Source organism: Canis lupus, chromosome 24 (assembly GCF_048164855.1).
Source record: "Canis lupus baileyi chromosome 24, mCanLup2.hap1, whole genome shotgun sequence".
Taxonomy (NCBI): domain Eukaryota; kingdom Metazoa; phylum Chordata; class Mammalia; order Carnivora; family Canidae; genus Canis; species Canis lupus.
In genome coordinates this window covers 22,651,776-22,672,471 of record NC_132861.1, presented here as the reverse complement: position 1 = coordinate 22,672,471, position 20,696 = coordinate 22,651,776, and the positions used below count along the sequence as shown (strand labels likewise).

The 20,696-nt window shown below is 55.0% G+C and overlaps 1 protein-coding gene across 3 annotated transcripts in view; it reads left to right on the top strand.

The window, feature by feature from the left end:
• The first annotated feature begins 8,452 nt into the window (after positions 1-8,452).
• The window catches only part of AADAT (aminoadipate aminotransferase), a 29,331-nt gene continuing 17,087 nt past the window's right edge, over positions 8,453-20,696 (top strand). Inside the window, exons 1-3 of one of the 3 annotated variants that reach the window (XM_072795950.1) lie at positions 8,453-8,670; positions 16,070-16,238; positions 17,423-17,555. In XM_072795950.1, coding sequence (XP_072652051.1) covers positions 8,604-8,670; positions 16,070-16,238; positions 17,423-17,555 — 369 coding nt within the window. In that variant the 5' untranslated portion in view covers positions 8,453-8,603. The remainder of the gene's footprint in view (positions 8,671-16,069; positions 16,239-17,422; positions 17,556-20,696) is intronic. The other 2 variants (XM_072795951.1, XM_072795949.1) reach the window with 2 other exon arrangements.

Here is a 20,696-nt window from a genome sequence, read left to right as displayed (position 1 = left end):
TGAATCCTATGATCCTCACAATAGATGCAAAGAAGGCATTTGACAAAATACAGCATCCATTCCTGATCAAAACTCTTCAGAGTGTAGGGATAGAGGGAACATTCCTTAACATCTTTAAAGCCATCTATGAAAAGCCCACAGCAAATATCATTCTCAATGGGGAAGCACTGGGAGCCTTTCCCCTAAGATCAGGAACAAGACAGGGATGTCCACTCTCACCACTGCTATTCAACATAGTACTAGAAGTCCTAGCCTCAGCAATCAGACAACAAAAAGAAATAAAAGGCATTCGAATTGGCAAACAAGAAGTCAAACTCTCCCTCTTTGCAGATGACATGATATTGTACATAGAAACCCAAAAGACTCGACCCCAAGATTGCTAGAACTCATACAGCAATTCGGCAGTGTGGCAGGATACAAAATCAATGCCCAGAAATCAGTGGCATTTCTATACACTAACAATGAGACTGAAGAAGGAGAAACTAAGGAGTCAATCCCATTGACAATTGCACCCAAAAGCATAAGATACCTAGGAATAAACCTAACCAAAGAGGTAAAGGGTCTATACCCTAAAAACTACAGAACACTTCTGAAAGAAATTGAGGAGGACACAATGAGATGGAAAAATATTCCATGCTCATGGACTGGAAGAATTAATATTGGGAAAATGTCGATGCTACCCACAGCAATTTACACACTTAATGCAATCCCTATCAAAGGACCGTGAACTTTGTTCACAGAGTTGGAACAAATCATCTTAAGATTTGTGTGGAATCAGAAAAGACCTCGAATAGCCAGGGGAATATTGAAAAAGAAAACCAGAGCCGGGGGCATCACAATGCGAGATTTCAAGTTGTACTACAAAGCTGTGGTCATCAATACAGGGTAGTACTGGCACAAAAACAGACACATAGATCAATGGAACAGAATAGAGAATCCAGAAGTGGACCCTGAACTTTATGGTCAACTAATATTCGACAAAGCAGGAAAGACTGTCCACTGGAAAAAGGACAGTCTCTTCAATAAATGGTGCTGGGGAAATTGGACAGCCACGTGCAGAAGAATGAGACTAGACCATTCTCTTGCACCATACACAAAGGTAAACTCAAAATGGATGAAAGATCTAAATGTGAGACAAGAATCCATCAAAATCCTAGAGGAGAAAACAGGCAACACCCTTTTTGAACTTGGCCACAGCAACTTCTTGCAAGATAGACCTATGAAGGCAAGAGAAACAAAAGCAAAAATGAACTATAGGGACTTCATCAAGATAAAAGGCTTCTGCACAGCCAAAGAAGCAGTCAACAAAACTAAAAGACAACCTACAGAATGGGAGAAGATATTTGCAAATGACATATCAGATAAAAGGCTAGTTTCCAAGATCTATAAAGAATTTATTAAACTCAACAGCAAAGAAACAAACAATCCAATCATGAAATGGGTAAAAGACATGACAGAAATTTCACCAAAGAAGACATAGACACAGCCAACAAGCACATGAGAAAATGCTCCGCATCACTGGCCATCAGGGAAATACAAATCAAAACCACAATGAGATACCACCTCCCACCAGCGAGAATGGGGAAAATTAACAAGACAGGAAACAACACATGTTGGAGAGGATGTGGAGAAAGGGGAACCCTCTTGCACTGTTGGTGGGAATGTGAACTGGTGCAGCCACTCTGGAAAACTGTGTGGAGGTTCCTCAAAGAGTTAAAAATAGATAAGCCCTACACCCAGCAATTGCACAGCTGGGGATTTACCCCAAAGATACAGATGCAGTGAAACACTGGGACACCTGCACCCCGATGTTTATAGCAGCAATGTCCACAACAGCCAAACTGTGGATGGCCTCAGTGTCCATCGAAAGATGAATGGAAAAGAAGCTGTGGTCTATGTATACAACGGAATATTACTCAGCCATTAGAAACAACAAATACCCACCATTTGCTTCAACGTGGAGGGACCTGGAGGGTATTATGCTGAGTGAAGTAAATCAATCAGAGAAGGACAAACATATGGTCTCATTCATTTGGGGAATATAAAAAATAGCGAAAGAGAATAAAGGGGAAAGGAGAGAAAATGAGTGGGAAATATCAGAAAGGGTGACAGACCATGAGAGACACCTAACTCTGGGAAACGAACAAGGGGTAGTGGAAGGGGAGGTGGACAGGGGGTGGGGGTGACTGGGTGACCAGCACTGAGTGGGGCACTTGATGGGATGAGCACTGTGTATTATGCTATATTTTGGCAAATCTAACTCCAATAAAACACACACACACACACACACACACACACACACACACACAAATAAGTATGCTCCCACGGGACCCAAACCTCTTGCAGATAACAAATTTAGGTTCTGAAAAAAATGTGAGAAGGAAGGAAGGAAGGGAGAGATGGAGGGAGGGAGGGAAATAAGAAAACTTGGGTCTCAAGAGTGAACAAAAGCCTGCAGAATCTGGAGGGAATCTATACCTGAAAGAAGAGTATTCCTATTTATGCAACTTCCAGTTGTAAATCTAAGAACAGGTCACAATCAACACCCCATGGGGCAGCTAGCTCCAGGGGAAAAACCAGTCTCTCTGGTCTAAAGAACAAAAGATTACAAGGCAACTACAGACACTGAAAATTGACGGGCAAAATCCCTGAAAAGAGAGTCTGAGAGAGGACATCACAAATCCTGCGTATAAGTCTATGTATTCTCTGCCCCAGTCCCTGACCAATCCTTGAACCATGCAGCATGCACGCATAGAAAAAAAATCAAAGCAACCAGCTAAAGATAAAAGAGCTGAACTGAGATTTGAACCACTGCCCAAGAGATAGAAATTATACTTTGATTTGAACCAAGTTAACTGCCTGCTGGAAGAAAAACCTCCACACTTTTAGAGGAATATAATAGAATTCAGAGTCTTTTCCACATAACATTCACAATGCCAAGGTGAATTTAAAAATATTCAATATATGAAGGACCAGAAGAATGTGAATTCATCTCAGGAAAAAAGGCAAAGGAAATGACCCAGATGTTTCAATTAGTGGACAAAGAATTGAGAGCAACAATTATAACAGTGCTAAACCAACTGTTAGTGTTTTCCTTGGCCTTAGAATGTTCCAAAAATATGTTTACAGTGATGAAAAATATAGTTGATCTCAACAGAAAACTAGAAACTTTCTAAAGGATCAAATGGAAATTATAAAACTGAAAAATACAATATCTGAAATCAAAAAGGCAGCTTTGCAGGTACAACTGTTTCCTCAAAAGAATTCTTTCTCTTTTTATATATAATAACCTCTTTTATTTAGTTTCTGATAACTAACCTTAGCTATTTAACTACTCAGTTCCTCCTTCTTTGAGTGTTCAGTGGCTGAAGTACTAAAGCACTTATGACAGTTATAATCTCTCTAACTTGATTCCTGCCTTAATTTTATTCCTCTACCCTAATATTTTTGCCTAATTGACCTAACCCTGCATTCCGTCTGTAGTGGTTTTAAAACATGGGGTACCTGGCTGGCTCAGTCAGTAAAGCAAATGACTCTTGGTCTTGGTGTTGTAAGTTTGAGCCCCATGTTGGGTGTAGAGATTACTTAAAAATAAAATCTTGCCAAAAAAAACAAATTTCATGACATTCTGTTCTTCAAAACATAGACCATGATTCCCCTCCCCCTGAGAGTGGACTGGACTCAAAGAATCACTTCTAATCAACAGAATATAGCAAACATGACAGTATGATTTCCAAGACTAGATCATGGAAGGCACTGAAGCCTCTTCCTTTCTCTCTTGGGTCACTCAACCTGAGGGAAGCCAGCTGTCCATGTCATGAAGACATTCTTGCAACTCTTTGGAAAGGTACATGTAGAAAGCAACCAAGTTCTCCTACCAATAGCCAGCAAGAGGTCTTCAGCCCATAGTCATGTGTTATGGGTTCAATTGTGTCCCTCCTAAAAGATAAGTTAGAATCTTAACTTACATAACACAGTACCTAAAAATATGACCTTATCTAAAATAGAGTTCTTACGGAGATAATCAAGTTACAATAAAGTCATTATGATGAGCCCTAATCCAGTATGACTGATGTCCTTATGAAAAAGGGTAGAAAAACAAAAAAGGGAGGAGATGGGTACACAGGGAAAATGGCATGTAGGATGAAGTCTGAGATCAAGATAATATTAGTACAAGCCATAGAACATGAAAGACTGCCAGCAAACCACCCAAATCTTGGAGAAAGGCATGATAGAGATTGTCCCTCACAGCTCTCTGAAAGAACCACCCTGCCAACACCTTGATCGTTCACTTCTAGCCCCCAGGACAGAAACAATACATTTCTGTTGTTCCAAAGCATTTGGGGTACTTGGTTACAGCAGCCGCAGGAAACTAACGTATCATATGAATGAACCACTTTGGAAGCAGATCATCTAGTTCCAGACAAGCTTGCAGATGATTGCAGTCCTAACCATTATCTTGACTTCCACTTCCTGAGACAACCCTAGCCAGAACTGACAGCTAAGTGGCTACTGAATTCCTGACCCACAGAAATTATGAGATAAGTGTTTGGTGTCTTAACTGTTGTTATGGCCTGAATTGTGTCCCCACCACATATTCATATGTGGAAGCCCGAAACTCTCAAGTGACTGTATTTGGAGGCAGAGCCTTTAAAGAGGTAATTAAGGTTGAATGACACTGTTAGGATGGGGCCCTAGTCCAATATGACTGGTGTCCCTATCAGAAGAGGATCAAGAGACACCTGGGTGGCTCAGTAGTTGAGCATTGCCTTTGGCTCAGGGCATGATCCCAGGGTTCCTGGGATTGAGTCCCGTATTGGGCTTACCACAGGGAGCCTGTTTCTCTCTCTGCCTATGTCTCTGCCTCTCTCTGTGTGTCTCTCATGAATAAATAAATAAAATCTTAAAAAGAAGAAGAAGAAGAAGAAGAAGAAGAAGAAGAAGAAGAAGAAGAAGAAGAAGAAGAAGAACAACAACAACAACAACACCACCAGGGATGGGCACACACAAAGCAAAGGTCATGTGAGAACATAAGGAGAAGGTGCCCATCTGGAACCCAGTGAGGGGGCCCCAAGAGAAACCAACTCTACTGACATCTTGACCTTGGCCTTGACCAAGGCTTCCAGAAGTGTGAGAAAATAATCTTCTGTTGTTTAAGCCACTCAGTCTGCGGTATTTTGTTATGGGAACCCCAGAAGAACAACACAGCTGATAAATTTGGGAATAACCTATCACACAACAATAGATACTAATACACTTTCCCACACCAGCCCCCCAAACACACACATTTTTCCACTTCCATTTGCCACTGTTTCAACAAGTACTGCAAATTAGAAATGTCAGCAATATCTCTTTGAACAGATTTGGTGTTCTGAAACTTGATTCCCTCACAGAGTATGGAAAAGGCTCTGTGATAAATATGTCAAGTGAGAAACAAGTCTTCCCATAAAGACCTCTATCGTTTAAGTGAAAGTAGTAAAGGATGACAATTAGCCTGTGCGTGACCCTGTTTGATCTTAGACTATGAGCATGACCAAGATCATAATAGAAGGCTTACACTTCTAACCCAATGGAAAACTTCAGTCCATTGGAAACAACCACCACCTCCTTCTCTCTTTCCTCAGCAGCTTGTACCTCAGCTATGGATGCTGAATTATATGAATTTGTTAAGCCCTCAACCAACAAACACTTGCTCTTCCAGACGTGTCTCAGTTATATTTTTAAATATATACTTTTTAAATTTATTACAGTTCCTAGCACAGAGAAAGCACTCAGTATATGTTTAGAGAATGACTGAATCCAGAAGAACTGTCCCCTTTAATTCTATCCTCAGGCAGACCTACACCAGCCAAGACTTTAAAAAGGCAGTGCTGAGCTGTGAATCTCCCTCGTTTATCTTATTCCCTCTGGAGAATTCCTTCTGCTGTTGCTCCTGACAAATTCAAAGTCTGGTCTGTTTGATTTCTGCTTCTGATGGTCAGGTAAGCTCTCCCTAAGTTAACTCTTGCCTGTTCCTTCGCATCACACCATTTTCTTCCTTGCGTTGTCTGAACATAATCCTAAGGTCCTGTGCATCCCATTTAGCCCTCCCTCATGGGCCAATTCTCTGCCCTTGTACGTGGCCTCAATCTTCACCCCAGTTATGACTGTTCAGCACCCTCAACCATCTCACCCATCCAACTCCAGGGCAGGCCCAAAAGAAGGTTCAGGGCAGCCCTGGTGGCCCAGCGGTTTAGCGCCTGCCTTTGGCCCAGGGCCTGATCCTGGAGACCCGGGATCGAGTCCCATGTTGGGCTCCCTGCATGGAGCCTGCTTCTCCCCTGCCTCTCTCTTTCTCTCTCTCTCTCTGTGTGTGCCTCTCATGAATAAATAAATTAAATCTTAAAAAAAAAGAAAAGAAAAGAAAAGAAAAGAAAAGAAAAGAAAAGAAAAGAAAAGAAAAGAAAAGGAAGTTCAGCAAAGTGTTTAAGGTTGAGAACTTGCATCTTATGACCTGTTGGCCTACATCTCTTTAGCTTTGCTTCCTGGAATTGTGTTCTACTGATTGATGGGGGCAGGGCAGTGGGTGAGTTCTGCTCTATTTTTAATGTCTAGATAATAGATATCATAAGAATCACAGACCTGTCCATGAATGTGGTTCCAAAAGCTAATCTTGAGTGTTTTCTTGGCCCAAAACTCCAAACTGCTTTCATCCTTTCCTACCATCAAAGAGAAGTTTAGGTTTCTGTTAAGTATCTGAGGGACTCGAACTCACTAGAGCCAAAAAGAAGCTGCAGTCTCCGGAGTCTACTTACATCTCGTAATGAACCCGGTCTACATTGTATTCAGGTGTATTTAGGGCTTCTTGAACTAATTTCTTAAAACATTCAGGGGCAACCCTTTTTAAAACAGACAATCTCAAAATGATCCTTCATACATTCATGAATTAACTAAGACATAACTTGCCTTAAACATTGCCAAGTAGTTTCTCCAGCCAAAAACCTTCGGAGGCTGAGTACTTTAGTGAAAACATTGTAACCATTCATAATAAGAGCTTAACATTTATTGAGTGCTTTTATAATGTGCAGGCTGCTTTGCACTTAATATGGATTCTCTCATTTAATCCTGCCAACAGCCCTGTGAGAAAACTTACCCACAAAAATGTAACTTATCCCAAGACATCCAGCTGTTAAATCATCAAGTGGGATTTAAACCACTTGAAGTCTCTGAATCCAGAACTCCACCGCCTCTTGGGTTTCATGCAGCTTTACTAATGAAATTCCCTCCTGGTATTTGGCTGCCGATGTAAAGATTTCACTGGGTTATCTCATTCTTTTGTTGCCAGGACCTGGATAAGGATAGAAGTATCTCCTGGACTAATCTACTTCTGTCCCGAGGAGAGCGGTTGGGCAGTATGTCAATTCTCACCCAGGAAGTCTTCAATACACGTTTACTGAATGAATGAAGTCAGTTTGGAATTTGTTAAAAACAAATGACTCTTTTCTATCCACCTAAGAATAAGAGGAATTGTCTCAATATCTTCTCTCATTAAGTGCTCCCATGGAAAACTGTGCATTCCATTTTGGTGACTCAGAAAGATGAAATCACAGAGAAAACTGGGGGCGGAGGGGGCTGCCCGTGGAAGGTGGGGAGAAGTGTAGGAAACAGGGCATAGGGGATCCCTGGGTGGCGCAGCGGTTTGGCGCCTGCCTTTGGCCCAGGGCGCGATCCTGGAGACCCGGGATCGATTCCCACGTCGGGCTCCCGGTGCATGGAGCCTGCTTCTCCCTCTGCCTATGTCTCTGCCTCTCTCTCTCTCTCTGTGACTATCATAAATAAATAAAAATAAAAAAAAAAGAAAGAAACAGGGCATAGACCCACAGAGATGAGTCTAAGTCTTAAGTCTAACCTAAGTCCATAATGAGGAGTCAGAAAATCCAAGGGGAGGGAAGACGCTAACATTTGAGGAGGTCAGTGATTCTCCCAACACTCCATCCTCACTCTAAAATGTTCAGATCTTGGAGAACGTGATGTCGCAAATCATCTGGGTGGCCTAGGTTGGGGCCTGTAGCTCTGTCATAAAAGGTCAGTATGAAACACAAGTGTCTGCGGGATGTAAGGCGCCAGGGGCTCCGCGGGGGGAGGGGGGACCGCGGGCGGCCCAGAGCGGCGCGGTGCGGTGCGGAGCGGCTTCCAGGCGGGTCGCGGCGAGGAAGCCCGCTGCAGTGGACCAGGGCGGCCAGCAGATGGCGCGCTCGGGGGGTCGCGGCGGACGTCCGCCCACCCGGCACCCTCCACCCCACCCGCCCGGCCACCCCGCCTCGTCCTCGCGGCCACTCCGGCTGCGAGGTCAAGGGCTGGGCTCCTGCCAAATGGACTCAGGCACCGCCCGGGGCTCCGAGGGCGTTGACCCGGGGGGGCGGCGGCCGCGGCGGGCGGCCATAGGCTGCGGCGCGGGGCGGGGGAGCGAGGCGGGCCCTGCCCGGCCCCGGGACCCCGAGGGCCTCCGAGGAGCCCCGAGCGCGCCGCCGCCCGCCCCGGCCGCCTGGGACCCTGCGCCCCGAGCCCTCCTGCACCGGGCTGTGCGGTGCTTCCCCGACCGCCAAGGGGCTCGGCCGTCAGACATGAACTACGCGCGGTTCCTCACGGCCGCCAGCGCTGCAAGACAGCCGTCGGCCATCCGCGTCGTGAGTGAGTGCGGGGCGCCAGGGGCTCGCGGGCTCGGGGGGCTCTCGCGGGGCCTCCGGGGGCCGGGCCTCCCCCGGGGCGGGGACTCTCGCGCATCCTCCGGGGACTTCCCCCCCCCCCCGGTCGGGGTCTCCCTGGGGCCCTCCGGGGACTTGCTCTCCCCCGGGTCGGGGTCTCCCTGGGGCCCTCCGGGGACTTGCCCCCCCCCGGGTCGGGGTCTCCCTGGGGCCCTCCGGGGACTTGCCCCCCCCGGGTCGGGGTCTCCCTGGGGCCCTCCGGGGACTTGCTCTCCCCCGGGTCGGGGTCTCCCTGGGGCCCTCCGGGGACTTGCCCCCCCCCGGGTCAGGGTCTCCCTGGGGCCCTCCGGGGACTTGCCCCCCCCGGGTCGGGGGCCTCCCTGGGGCCCTCCGGGGACTTGCCCCCCCCCGGGTCGGGGTCTCCCTGGGGCCCTCCGGGGACTTGCCCCCCCCGGGTCGGGGGCCTCCCTGGGGCCCTCCGGGGACTTGCCCCCCCCCGGGTCGGGGTCTCCCTGGGACCCTCCGGGGACTTGCCCCCCCCCGGGTCGGGGTCTCCCTGGGGCCCTCCGGGGACTTGCCCCCCCCAGGGTCGGGGTCTCCCTGGGGCCCTCCGGGGACTTGCCCTCCCCAGGGTCGGGGTCTCCCTGGGGCCCTCCTGGGACTTGCCCCCCCCCCGGTCGGGGTCTCCCTGGGGCCCTCCGGGGACTTGCCCCCCCCAGGGTCGGGGTCTCCCTGGGGCCCTCCTGGGACTTGCCCCCCCCCCGGTCGGGGTCTCCCTGGGGCCCTCCGGGGACTTGCCCCCCCCCGGGTCGGGGTCTCCCTGGGGCCCTCCGGGCACTTGCCCCCCCCGGGTCGGGGGCCTCCCTGGGGCCCTCCGGGGACTTGCTCTCCCCCGGGTCGGGGTCTCCCTGGGGCCCTCCGGGGACTTGCCCCCCCCGGGTCGGGGGCCTCCCTGGGGCCCTCCGGGGACTTGCTCTCCCCCGGGTCGGGGTCTCCCTGGGGCCCTCCAGGGACTTGCCCCCCCCCGGGTCGGGGTCTCCCTGGGGCCCTCCGGGGACTTGCCCCCCCCGGGTCGGGGGCCTCCCTGGGGCCCTCCGGGGACTTGCTCTCCCCCGGGTCGGGGTCTCCCTGGGGCCCTCCGGGGACTTGCCCTCCCCAGGGTCGGGGTGTCCCTGGGGCCCTCCGGGGACTTGCCCCCCCCCGGGTCGGGGTCTCCCTGGGGCCCTCCGGGGACTTGCCCCCCCCAGGGTCGGGGTCTCCCTGGGGCCCTCCGGGGACTTGCCCTCCCCAGGGTCGGGGTCTCCCTGGGGCCCTCCGGGGACTTGCCCCCCCCAGGGTCGGGGTCTCCCTGGGGCCCTCCTGGGACTTGCCCTCCCCAGGGTCGGGGTCTCCCTGGGGCCCTCCTGGGACTTGCCCCCCCCCCGGGTCGGGGGTCTCCCTGGGGCCCTCCGGGGACTTGCCCCCCCCCGGGTCGGGGTCTCCCTGGGGCCCTCCGGGGACTTGCCCCCCCCGGGTCGGGGGCCTCCCTGGGGCCCTCCGGGGACTTGCCCCCCCCCGGGTCGGGGTCTCCCTGGGGCCCTCCGGGGACTTGCCCCCCCCGGGTCGGGGGCCTCCCTGGGGCCCTCCTGGGACTTGCTCTCCCCCGGGTCGGGGTCTCCCTGGGGCCCTCCGGGAACTTGCCCTCCCCAGGGTCGGGGTCTCCCTGGGGCCCTCCGGGGACTTGCCCCCCCCCCGGGTCGGGGTCTCCCTGGGGCCCTCCGGGGACTTGCCCCCCCCAGGGTCGGGGTCTCCCTGGGGCCCTCCGGGGACTTGCCCTCCCCAGGGTCGGGGTCTCCCTGGGGCCCTCCGGGGACTTGCCCCCCCCAGGGTCGGGGTCTCCCTGGGGCCCTCCTGGGACTTGCCCCCCCCCCCGGGTCGGGGTCTCCCTGGGGCCCTCCGGGGACTTGCCCCCCCCCGGGTCGGGGTCTCCCTGGGGCCCTCCGGGGACTTGCCCCCCCCGGGTCGGGGGCCTCCCTGGGGCCCTCCGGGGACTTGCCCCCCCCCGGGTCGGGGTCTCCCTGGGACCCTCCGGGGACTTGCCCCCCCCCGGGTCGGGGTCTCCCTGGGGCCCTCCGGGGACTTGCCCCCCCCAGGGTCGGGGTCTCCCTGGGGCCCTCCGGGGACTTGCCCTCCCCAGGGTCGGGGTCTCCCTGGGGCCCTCCTGGGACTTGCCCCCCCCCCGGTCGGGGTCTCCCTGGGGCCCTCCGGGGACTTGCCCCCCCCAGGGTCGGGGTCTCCCTGGGGCCCTCCTGGGACTTGCCCCCCCCCCGGTCGGGGTCTCCCTGGGGCCCTCCGGGGACTTGCCCCCCCCCGGGTCGGGGTCTCCCTGGGGCCCTCCGGGCACTTGCCCCCCCCGGGTCGGGGGCCTCCCTGGGGCCCTCCGGGGACTTGCTCTCCCCCGGGTCGGGGTCTCCCTGGGGCCCTCCGGGGACTTGCCCCCCCCGGGTCGGGGGCCTCCCTGGGGCCCTCCGGGGACTTGCTCTCCCCCGGGTCGGGGTCTCCCTGGGGCCCTCCAGGGACTTGCCCCCCCCCGGGTCGGGGTCTCCCTGGGGCCCTCCGGGGACTTGCCCCCCCCGGGTCGGGGGCCTCCCTGGGGCCCTCCGGGGACTTGCTCTCCCCCGGGTCGGGGTCTCCCTGGGGCCCTCCGGGGACTTGCCCTCCCCAGGGTCGGGGTGTCCCTGGGGCCCTCCGGGGACTTGCCCCCCCCCGGGTCGGGGTCTCCCTGGGGCCCTCCGGGGACTTGCCCCCCCCAGGGTCGGGGTCTCCCTGGGGCCCTCCGGGGACTTGCCCTCCCCAGGGTCGGGGTCTCCCTGGGGCCCTCCGGGGACTTGCCCCCCCCAGGGTCGGGGTCTCCCTGGGGCCCTCCTGGGACTTGCCCTCCCCAGGGTCGGGGTCTCCCTGGGGCCCTCCTGGGACTTGCCCCCCCCCCGGGTCGGGGGTCTCCCTGGGGCCCTCCGGGGACTTGCCCCCCCCCGGGTCGGGGTCTCCCTGGGGCCCTCCGGGGACTTGCCCCCCCCGGGTCGGGGGCCTCCCTGGGGCCCTCCGGGGACTTGCCCCCCCCCGGGTCGGGGTCTCCCTGGGGCCCTCCGGGGACTTGCCCCCCCCGGGTCGGGGGCCTCCCTGGGGCCCTCCTGGGACTTGCTCTCCCCCGGGTCGGGGTCTCCCTGGGGCCCTCCGGGAACTTGCCCTCCCCAGGGTCGGGGTCTCCCTGGGGCCCTCCGGGGACTTGCCCCCCCCCCGGGTCGGGGTCTCCCTGGGGCCCTCCGGGGACTTGCCCCCCCCAGGGTCGGGGTCTCCCTGGGGCCCTCCGGGGACTTGCCCTCCCCAGGGTCGGGGTCTCCCTGGGGCCCTCCGGGGACTTGCCCCCCCCAGGGTCGGGGTCTCCCTGGGGCCCTCCTGGGACTTGCCCCCCCCCCCGGGTCGGGGTCTCCCTGGGGCCCTCCGGGGACTTGCCCCCCCCCGGGTCGGGGTCTCCCTGGGGCCCTCCGGGCACTTGCCCCCCCCGGGTCGGGGGCCTCCCTGGGGCCCTCCGGGGACTTGCTCTCCCCCGGGTCGGGGTCTCCCTGGGGCCCTCCGGGGACTTGCCCCCCCCGGGTCGGGGGCCTCCCTGGGGCCCTCCGGGGACTTGCCCCCCCCGGGTCGGGGGCCTCCCTGGGGCCCTCCGGGGACTTGCCCCCCCCCGGGTCGGGGTCTCCCTGGGGCCCTCCGGGGACTTGCCCCCCCCCGGGTCGGGGTCTCCCTGGGGCCCTCCGGGGACTTGCCCCCCCCGGGTCGGGGGCCTCCCTGGGGCCCTCCGGGGACTTGCTCTCCCCCGGGTCGGGGTCTCCCTGGGGCCCTCCGGGGACTTGCCCCCCCCCGGGTCGGGGTCTCCCTGGGGCCCTCCGGGGACTTGCCCCCCCCGGGTCGGGGGCCTCCCTGGGGCCCTCCGGGGACTTGCTCTCCCCCGGGTCGGGGTCTCCCTGGGGCCCTCCGGGGACTTGCCCTCCCCAGGGTCGGGGTGTCCCTGGGGCCCTCCGGGGACTTGCCCCCCCCCGGGTCGGGGTCTCCCTGGGGCCCTCCGGGGACTTGCCCCCCCCAGGGTCGGGGTCTCCCTGGGGCCCTCCGGGGACTTGCCCTCCCCAGGGTCGGGGTCTCCCTGGGGCCCTCCGGGGACTTGCCCCCCCCAGGGTCGGGGTCTCCCTGGGGCCCTCCTGGGACTTGCCCTCCCCAGGGTCGGGGTCTCCCTGGGGCCCTCCTGGGACTTGCCCCCCCCCCCGGGTCGGGGGTCTCCCTGGGGCCCTCCGGGGACTTGCCCCCCCCCGGGTCGGGGTCTCCCTGGGGCCCTCCGGGGACTTGCCCCCCCCGGGTCGGGGGCCTCCCTGGGGCCCTCCGGGGACTTGCTCTCCCCCGGGTCGGGGTCTCCCTGGGGCCCTCCGGGGACTTGCCCCCCCCGGGTCGGGGGCCTCCCTGGGGCCCTCCGGGGACTTGCCCCCCCCCGGGTCGGGGTCTCCCTGGGGCCCTCCGGGGACTTGCCCCCCCCGGGTCGGGGTCTCCCTGGGGCCCTCCGGGGACTTGCCCCCCCCGGGTCGGGGGCCTCCCTGGGGCCCTCCGGGGACTTGCTCTCCCCCGGGTCGGGGTCTCCCTGGGGCCCTCCGGGGACTTGCCCTCCCCAGGGTCGGGGTCTCCCTGGGGCCCTCCGGGGACTTGCCCCCCCCCGGGTCGGGGTCTCCCTGGGGCCCTCCGGGGACTTGCCCCCCCCAGGGTCGGGGTCTCCCTGGGGCCCTCCGGGGACTTGCCCTCCCCAGGGTCGGGGTCTCCCTGGGGCCCTCCGGGGACTTGCCCCCCCCAGGGTCGGGGTCTCCCTGGGGCCCTCCGGGGACTTGCCCCCCCCAGGGTCGGGGTCTCCCTGGGGCCCTCCGGGGACTTGCCCTCCCCAGGGTCGGGGTCTCCCTGGGGCCCTCCGGGGACTTGCCCCCCCCAGGGTCGGGGTCTCCCTGGGGCCCTCCTGGGACTTGCCCCCCCCCAGGGTCGGGGTCTCCCTGGGGCCCTCCGGGGACTTGCCCCCCCCCCGGGTCGGGGTCTCCCTGGGGCCCTCCGGGGACTTGCCCCCCCCCGGGTCGGGGTCTCCCTGGGGCCCTCCGGGGACTTGCCCCCCCCGGGTCGGGGGCCTCCCTGGGGCCCTCCGGGGACTTGCTCTCCCCCGGGTCGGGGTCTCCCTGGGGCCCTCCGGGGACTTGCCCTCCCCAGGGTCGGGGTCTCCCTGGGGCCCTCCGGGGACTTGCCCCCCCCGGGTCGGGGGCCTCCCTGGGGCCCTCCGGGGACTTGCTCTCCCCCGGGTCGGGGTCTCCCTGGGGCCCTCCGGGGACTTGCCCTCCCCAGGGTCGGGGTCTCCCTGGGGCCCTCCGGGGACTTGCCCTCCCCAGGGTCGGGGTCTCCCTGGGGCCCTCCGGGGACTTGCCCCCCCCAGGGTCGGGGTCTCCCTGGGGCCCTCCTGGGACTTGCCCTCCCCAGGGTCGGGGTCTCCCTGGGGCCCTCCTGGGACTTGCCCCCCCCCCGGGTCGGGGTCTCCCTGGGGCCCTCCGGGGACTTGCCCCCCCCGGGTCGGGGGCCTCCCTGGGGCCCTCCGGGGACTTGCTCTCCCCCGGGTCGGGGTCTCCCTGGGGCCCTCCGGGGACTTGCCCTCCCCAGGGTCGGGGTCTCCCTGGGGCCCTCCTGGGACTTGCCCCCCCCAGGGTCGGGGTCTCCCTGGGGCCCTCCTGGGACTTGCCCTCCCCAGGGTCGGGGTCTCCCTGAGGCCCTCCTGGGACTTGCCCCCCCCCGGGTCGGGGTCTCCCTGGGGCCCTCCGGGGACTTGCCCTCACCCGGGGCGGGGGTCTCCCTGGGGCCCTCCTGGGACTTGCCCCCCCCGGGGCGGGGTCTCCCTGGGGCCCTCCTGGGACTTGCCCCCCCCCCCGGTCGGGGTCTCCCTGGGGCCCTCCGGGGACTTGCCCCCCTCCGGGTCGGGGGTCTCCCTGGGGCCCTCCGGGGACTTGCCCCCCCCCCGGGTCGGGGTCTCCCTGGGGCCCTCCTGGGACTTGCCCCCCCCTGGGTCGGGGTCTCCCTGGGCCCCTCCGGGGACTTGCCCCCCCCCGGGTCGGGGTCTCCCTGGGGCCCTCCGGGGACTTGCCCCCCCCAGGGTCGGGGTCTCCCTGGGGCCCTCCTGGGACTTGCCCCCCCCCGGGGCGAGGGTCTCCCTGGGGCCCTCCTGGGACTTGCCCCCCCCCGGGTCGGGGTCTCCCTGGGGCCCTCCGGGGACTTGCCCTCCCCCCGGGTCGGGGTCTCCCTGGGGCCCTCCTGGGACTTGCCCTCCCCCGGGTCGGGGTCTCCCTGGGGCCCTCCGGGGACTTGCCCCCCCCAGGGTCGGGGTCTCCCTGGGGCCCTCCGGGGACTTTCCCCCCCCAGGGTCGGGGTCTCCCTGGGGCCCTCCTGGGACTTGCCCTCCCCCGGGGCGGGGGTCTCCCTGGGGCCCTCCGGGGACTTGCCTTCCCCCGGGGCGGGGGCCTCCCTGGGGCCCTCCTGGGACTTGCCCCCCCCCGGGGCGGGGGTCTCCCTGGGGCCCTCCCGGGACTTGCCCTCCCCCGGTCGGGGTCTCCCTGGGGCCCTCCTGGGACTTGCCCTCCCCCGGGGCGGGGGCCTCCCTGGGGCCCTCCCGGGACTTGCCCTCCCCCGGTCGGGGTCTCCCTGGGGCCCTCCTGGGACTTGCCCTCCCCCAGGGGGCCGGGGTCTCTCTGGGGCCCTCCGGGGACGGGGACGGGGCCCGGTGGCGCGCTGAGCTCCCTTCACTCCTTCGCTGTGAGCCCGGCCCTGCGCGCGGACCTCAAACAGGGACAGACTCGGGCTGGAGAGGAAGGCGAGGACTTGGGTGTCCGTGCTCCAGTGCAGCAGGAGCAGCAGTAGAGAGACAGGGGCTGCTGCGGACACGTCCTGGGAAGAGAGGCTGTGCTGCCAGAGGGCTCTTCCCTGCAGGATGAGCAGATGTCAGGCACAGGGTGCAAATGTGTGCGCAGTGGGGAGGGCCTGGTAACTTGGAAAGAAAGGAGTGAGCCCTGCAGCCGGAAAGGCAGGTAGGTGCCAAATGGAGGAGGGTTTTCTGTGATTGCGACCCTCTGCTTTACCTTTGGGATCGCTCTACCTTCTCCATTCTTTAGTTCCTCCACCAGGGAGGTAGGGTCAGAAAAAGCAATTTTATGTGCTTTAGACTAGCATTCTATCACTAGAAATTGTTCAACTTTACAGTTTTTTGTTGACCATAATGCAATATATTGAGCTATCTCTGTTTATGAAAGTCTTCAATGAAAGTGTTTTCTTCTCTTCTGTATTTATTGTAGCTGAGATATTGAGCAGGATGCCGAAATCATTAATTTCCTTGGCTGCTGGAATGCCAAACCCCAACACCTTCCCCTTTAAGACTGCTGTTATCACCATAGAAAATGGAAAGCCCATCCAATTTGATGAAGAGATGATGAAGAGAGCACTTCAGTATTCTCAAAGTGCTGGGTAGTTATCAACGGATAATATAATTTTGTTGGGTTTTTTTTTTTTTTTGCAATATTCTAAGGCCCATTGATAAAGTAATAAGTAGGTATTCCACAAGTAGGTAGATTTGAGGAAGAGTCTTTAAAGAATAATTAAGACCAATAGGTTTATTAAATGCTTAACACTCCCCAGTGACTGCACCTTAATGGGTGGGGAGACTCAGAGAAGGCTTCTACAAGGAAGCTTGGAGCTGAGACTGAAAAGAGAAAAATGAGGTAGCTAGGGGAAGAAGTAGGTTAGGAGGAAGGAGGAAAAGCAAAATCCAGGAAACAGCAATTTTAATTCTGCGGAGTAATTTTGTAATATGTTCCCTTAATAGTTGCGGACAACTGTGCAAATACTTTGTCCCTCCATTTAGATGTCCTGAATTTTTTTTTTAAGATTTTATTTATTTATTTGAGAGAGGGAGAGAGCATGTACATGGGTATGAGTGAGGGGAGTGGCAAAGGAAGGGGGAGAAGCAGGATCGCCACTGAGCAGGAGCAGGACATGGGGCTCCATCACAGGACCCTGAGATCATGACCTGCGCCAAAGACAGACACTTAACCAGCTGAGCCACCCACACATCCCCAGATGTCTTTCATTTCTTAAAAGCAAGCTGAAACATACTTTATGACTTTGGTTAGCTGGTCTTCATCCAATGATAAAGGGTAATTTATGGAGTGTCTACACATTATACCTTATTAAAGTTTTCTTTGTTCTGTGACCAAAAAGTGTATTGAAATGTAGCACGTTATATATATAAATGATATATATGTAGGTTTTTCTTTCCATGATACAAAGAACTTGAGACTGGATTTCTAGGTAGCCTATGGAAATTTTCCTAGGAGAACAATCAATTGTGCAGTGAGTGCTCTAGTGTAAGAGAAAGAGAATAGGCTTTGGAATAAGAAAGATGTAGATTCATATCTCAGTTCATAATCTGAACTGATTGACTTTATGTGAATTTCTTAATCTCTAAGTCTATTGCTTTGTCTTTTAAATAGGGATATTAATATTGGCAAAAAGCATTTGAGGATTTTTTTTGAGGATTTTTTAGATTGAATGAATAAAGTGACTGGCCTAAAGCTACCATTTAATTCTTGTCTACTATTATTATTATGATTTTTAAAACAATAAATTTGAAAATACATTTTATGCTTTAGAATCCCAGAGCTGTTATCCTGGATAAAACAGTTACAAGTAAAATTGCATAATCCTCCCACCATCAATTACCCAACCAACCAAGGACAAATGGACATATGTATAACATCTGGCAGCCAAGATGGTCTTTGCAAGGTAAGACTGAAAGGACAGGGAACCCCACGTTAAAAATCCAGTATGTTGGTCAATATAGTCATCTCTCCCCTGACCTCAAGAGGATTGTGTTTCACGAATTACTGGTAGCCTATCTTGTCTTACCTAGAATTTTAAACAGGGAACTTAAAGACATTCACCAACCTGATTTTTCTTAAATGTAGATCATGTGGTTAATGTCCCAGAGCTATGAGTCATTAAAACAAGATTCCTATTAAGGAAGTACTCAACTCCTGCCAGAAGCTTAATGAGCACTGCTTAATTTCATCTGGCTCAGAGATTACATTTTGATTTATATAGTTATGACATTTCGGGATGATTTTTAAATTCTTTAGAGGGTAAATCCTGAAATTCCTGAGATGAAACATTATTCCTTTGTATGCTTGCTTATGTAATCATCTCTGCTTGCCACTGCTTCCATCGGTCTCCTTCTTGGACATGCTTCGTAGATCTAGGTATGTCTGCCTGACTTCTCTCTGGGTTAGTTCTCCTGTTGTCTCCCTCTTACTCTCTGTGTGTCTCTTTCTCTCTGTTACTCCATCCACCTCTTTCCTGGGTTCCAGAGAGTCTACAGACAGACATAACCACCACTGGGGGTTCTCACAAGAGACTGCACCAGTGGTTCTCAGTTTCATCTGTTTCTTTTTTCCTTTCTTTTTCACAAATAGTCCTATAAAGATTCTCTATATCCAGACTTCACATCTAGACTAAAAAGGACTCTCATTTATCTTAAACCAAAGTAGTTTTGTTTTTCTTTTCATGAAAATGTGAAAGCTGCAATCCAGTTAGCTTTAAGGAATTTTAAATTATCATTACAGAATAAGGTTTTGAAATAAGAATATAATTTTTCCTCCCTCTTTCTGTGTTTAATTGGAGAAAAAATGGGGATTAGCTACTGTTTGAGTAAAGAGAAACATCTGTGATTCCATAGATTAATTAATATGAAAAAAGTTCTTTTTCAATTAAATTCTGTCTTTCTGTCTTAAGAAGGTATACTATGAACTTTTTTCCAGAACAGTGCTCAAGACAGTTTCTTCTTTATCTGTCACAATCAGTCATAACAAAGGAAGATGGCATAGATGGCCAAATACACCAATAATGCACTTATAGACATGCTTATTACAGAGGCCTTCATGGGAATCTGATTTACTCTTCCTTCCACTTTGTTCTCCAATATAGATATTATGTTAAGCACCTGTGTCTCTGTCTACCTCTCTTAAACAATGCTACCAGATAACAACCAGCCCCTCTTTTCATCTAGGATATTTGACATTTTCATGTCCTTTAATTGACGTGGGAAATGTCTGTGTAGGTTTTCATTTAATTTATTGACAGTGAACATGCCACCCAAGTAATTTGTTTGGTCCTAAGATGTCCTGTAAAGCCTGGATCACTTAGAAACTTTTCAGAGCAGCGTAGTATTTGTTATAAAATGCCAAAAACTCATAAGGAAAAGATGAAGGGAACATCATAACCCAAATCAGGAAACAAAAGTCAGAACATCTGCTTCAGAGGAGCCTGGGTGGCTCAGCAGTTTAGCGCCGCCTTCAGCCCAGGGTGTGATCCTGGGGTCGCAGGATCGAGTCCCACATCAGGCTCCCTGCATGGAGCCTGCTTCTCTCTCTGCCTGTGTCTCTGCCTGTGTCTCTGCCTGTGTGTGTGTGTGTGTGTGTGTGTGTGTGTGTGTGTGTGTGTGTGTCATGAATAAATAAATAAAATCTTTAAAAAAAAAAATCTGCTTCATTTGATAACGCCCATACTGTTTCTCATGAGATAAAGTTTGTTAAAGTGATAGGAAGGAGGGGCTCAGACTGAGGATCGTGACACACCACAAGGAAAGAAAGGATGATTCCATGAATTATGTAAGATGTCATCATAATAGATCCGTTTGATTTAGGCTAGAAGCAACTATTGCCTAGATCATGTTGTCTGCAGAATCTCCTCTAAGATTTGTCAAGCCTGTCTTACCTAACTTCTAAATATTCTTTAACATTGTTAACCTTCCCAACCTTTCTAAAACACTCTTCACTGGTTCTCTCGACACCTCATTGACCCAATTGGCCTGCCTTTGCAGTGTCCTCGTCTACACATCCATCATTTATCAGAGTTCCTCAAGGCTCAGTCCTCAAAACTCTTCTTCCCTTAGCCCATATACTTTCCCGGGATACTTCCACTCACACCCATGTGCTCGATCATATGCTAGTAACTTCCAAGCTTCTTCCAAATCCATGTGTCCCATCTGTCCACCTGGCACCATGACAGGATGTTTAAAAGGCATCTCAAACCAAAACACACTCATCACCTTGTCCATCGGAGAGAGACAACTTTGTGGTTCTGTTTTTCAGTGAACAGCATCACTCCCTCCATCTGTCTAGTTCCATGGCCAGAAATCTAAGAGTCATTCTTCATGCCTCCTCTTCCTCATTCCCCTATAATCCATAATTGTGTTCTGTTGGTTTGGATTTCCTAAGTGCCTCTCAGTTCTCCTCTCCAATTCCATCATCACTGTATGTCACGCTACACACATATCTCTTCCCAGAACTGCAGCAAAAACATTCCAGGTGACCCCCCAAATTTCCCAGACTTTCCACATATATTCTCACTCATATTTTATTTCATATTGAAGCCAGAATGATCTTTCCAACATGCATATCTGATAATGTGACTCCCCCCTTCCCAGCCTCTACCTAAAATTCTTACTGTCCTCATGTGGCTTGAATACCTGCATGGTATTTCTCTGCCTATTTCTGTCTAATCTCACTCCACCCTCCTCTTTACATTCCTTTTCAGGACACAGAATTCTTCCAGTTTCTAAAACTGTACCTATTGTCATCACCTATTCCAACTCATAACTTCTCAATGAAGGCTTCCCTGAAGGCCCAAGTCCTCCTACAATGAGCCCTTATAACATTGTGTGTCTATACTTAAGCACTTACCATTGTATTTTAAGTATACATTTATTTGAGTGATTATTTGATTAGCATCTAGCTTTTCCATTGGACTAGTAGCTCCATGAAGATAAGAACCATGTTGCTATGTTTGTCATTTTGTCTCCATACCATGCATAGGCTTGGCTTATGGTAAATATTTAATAAATTTTCAAAGAAGAAATAAATGAATTTT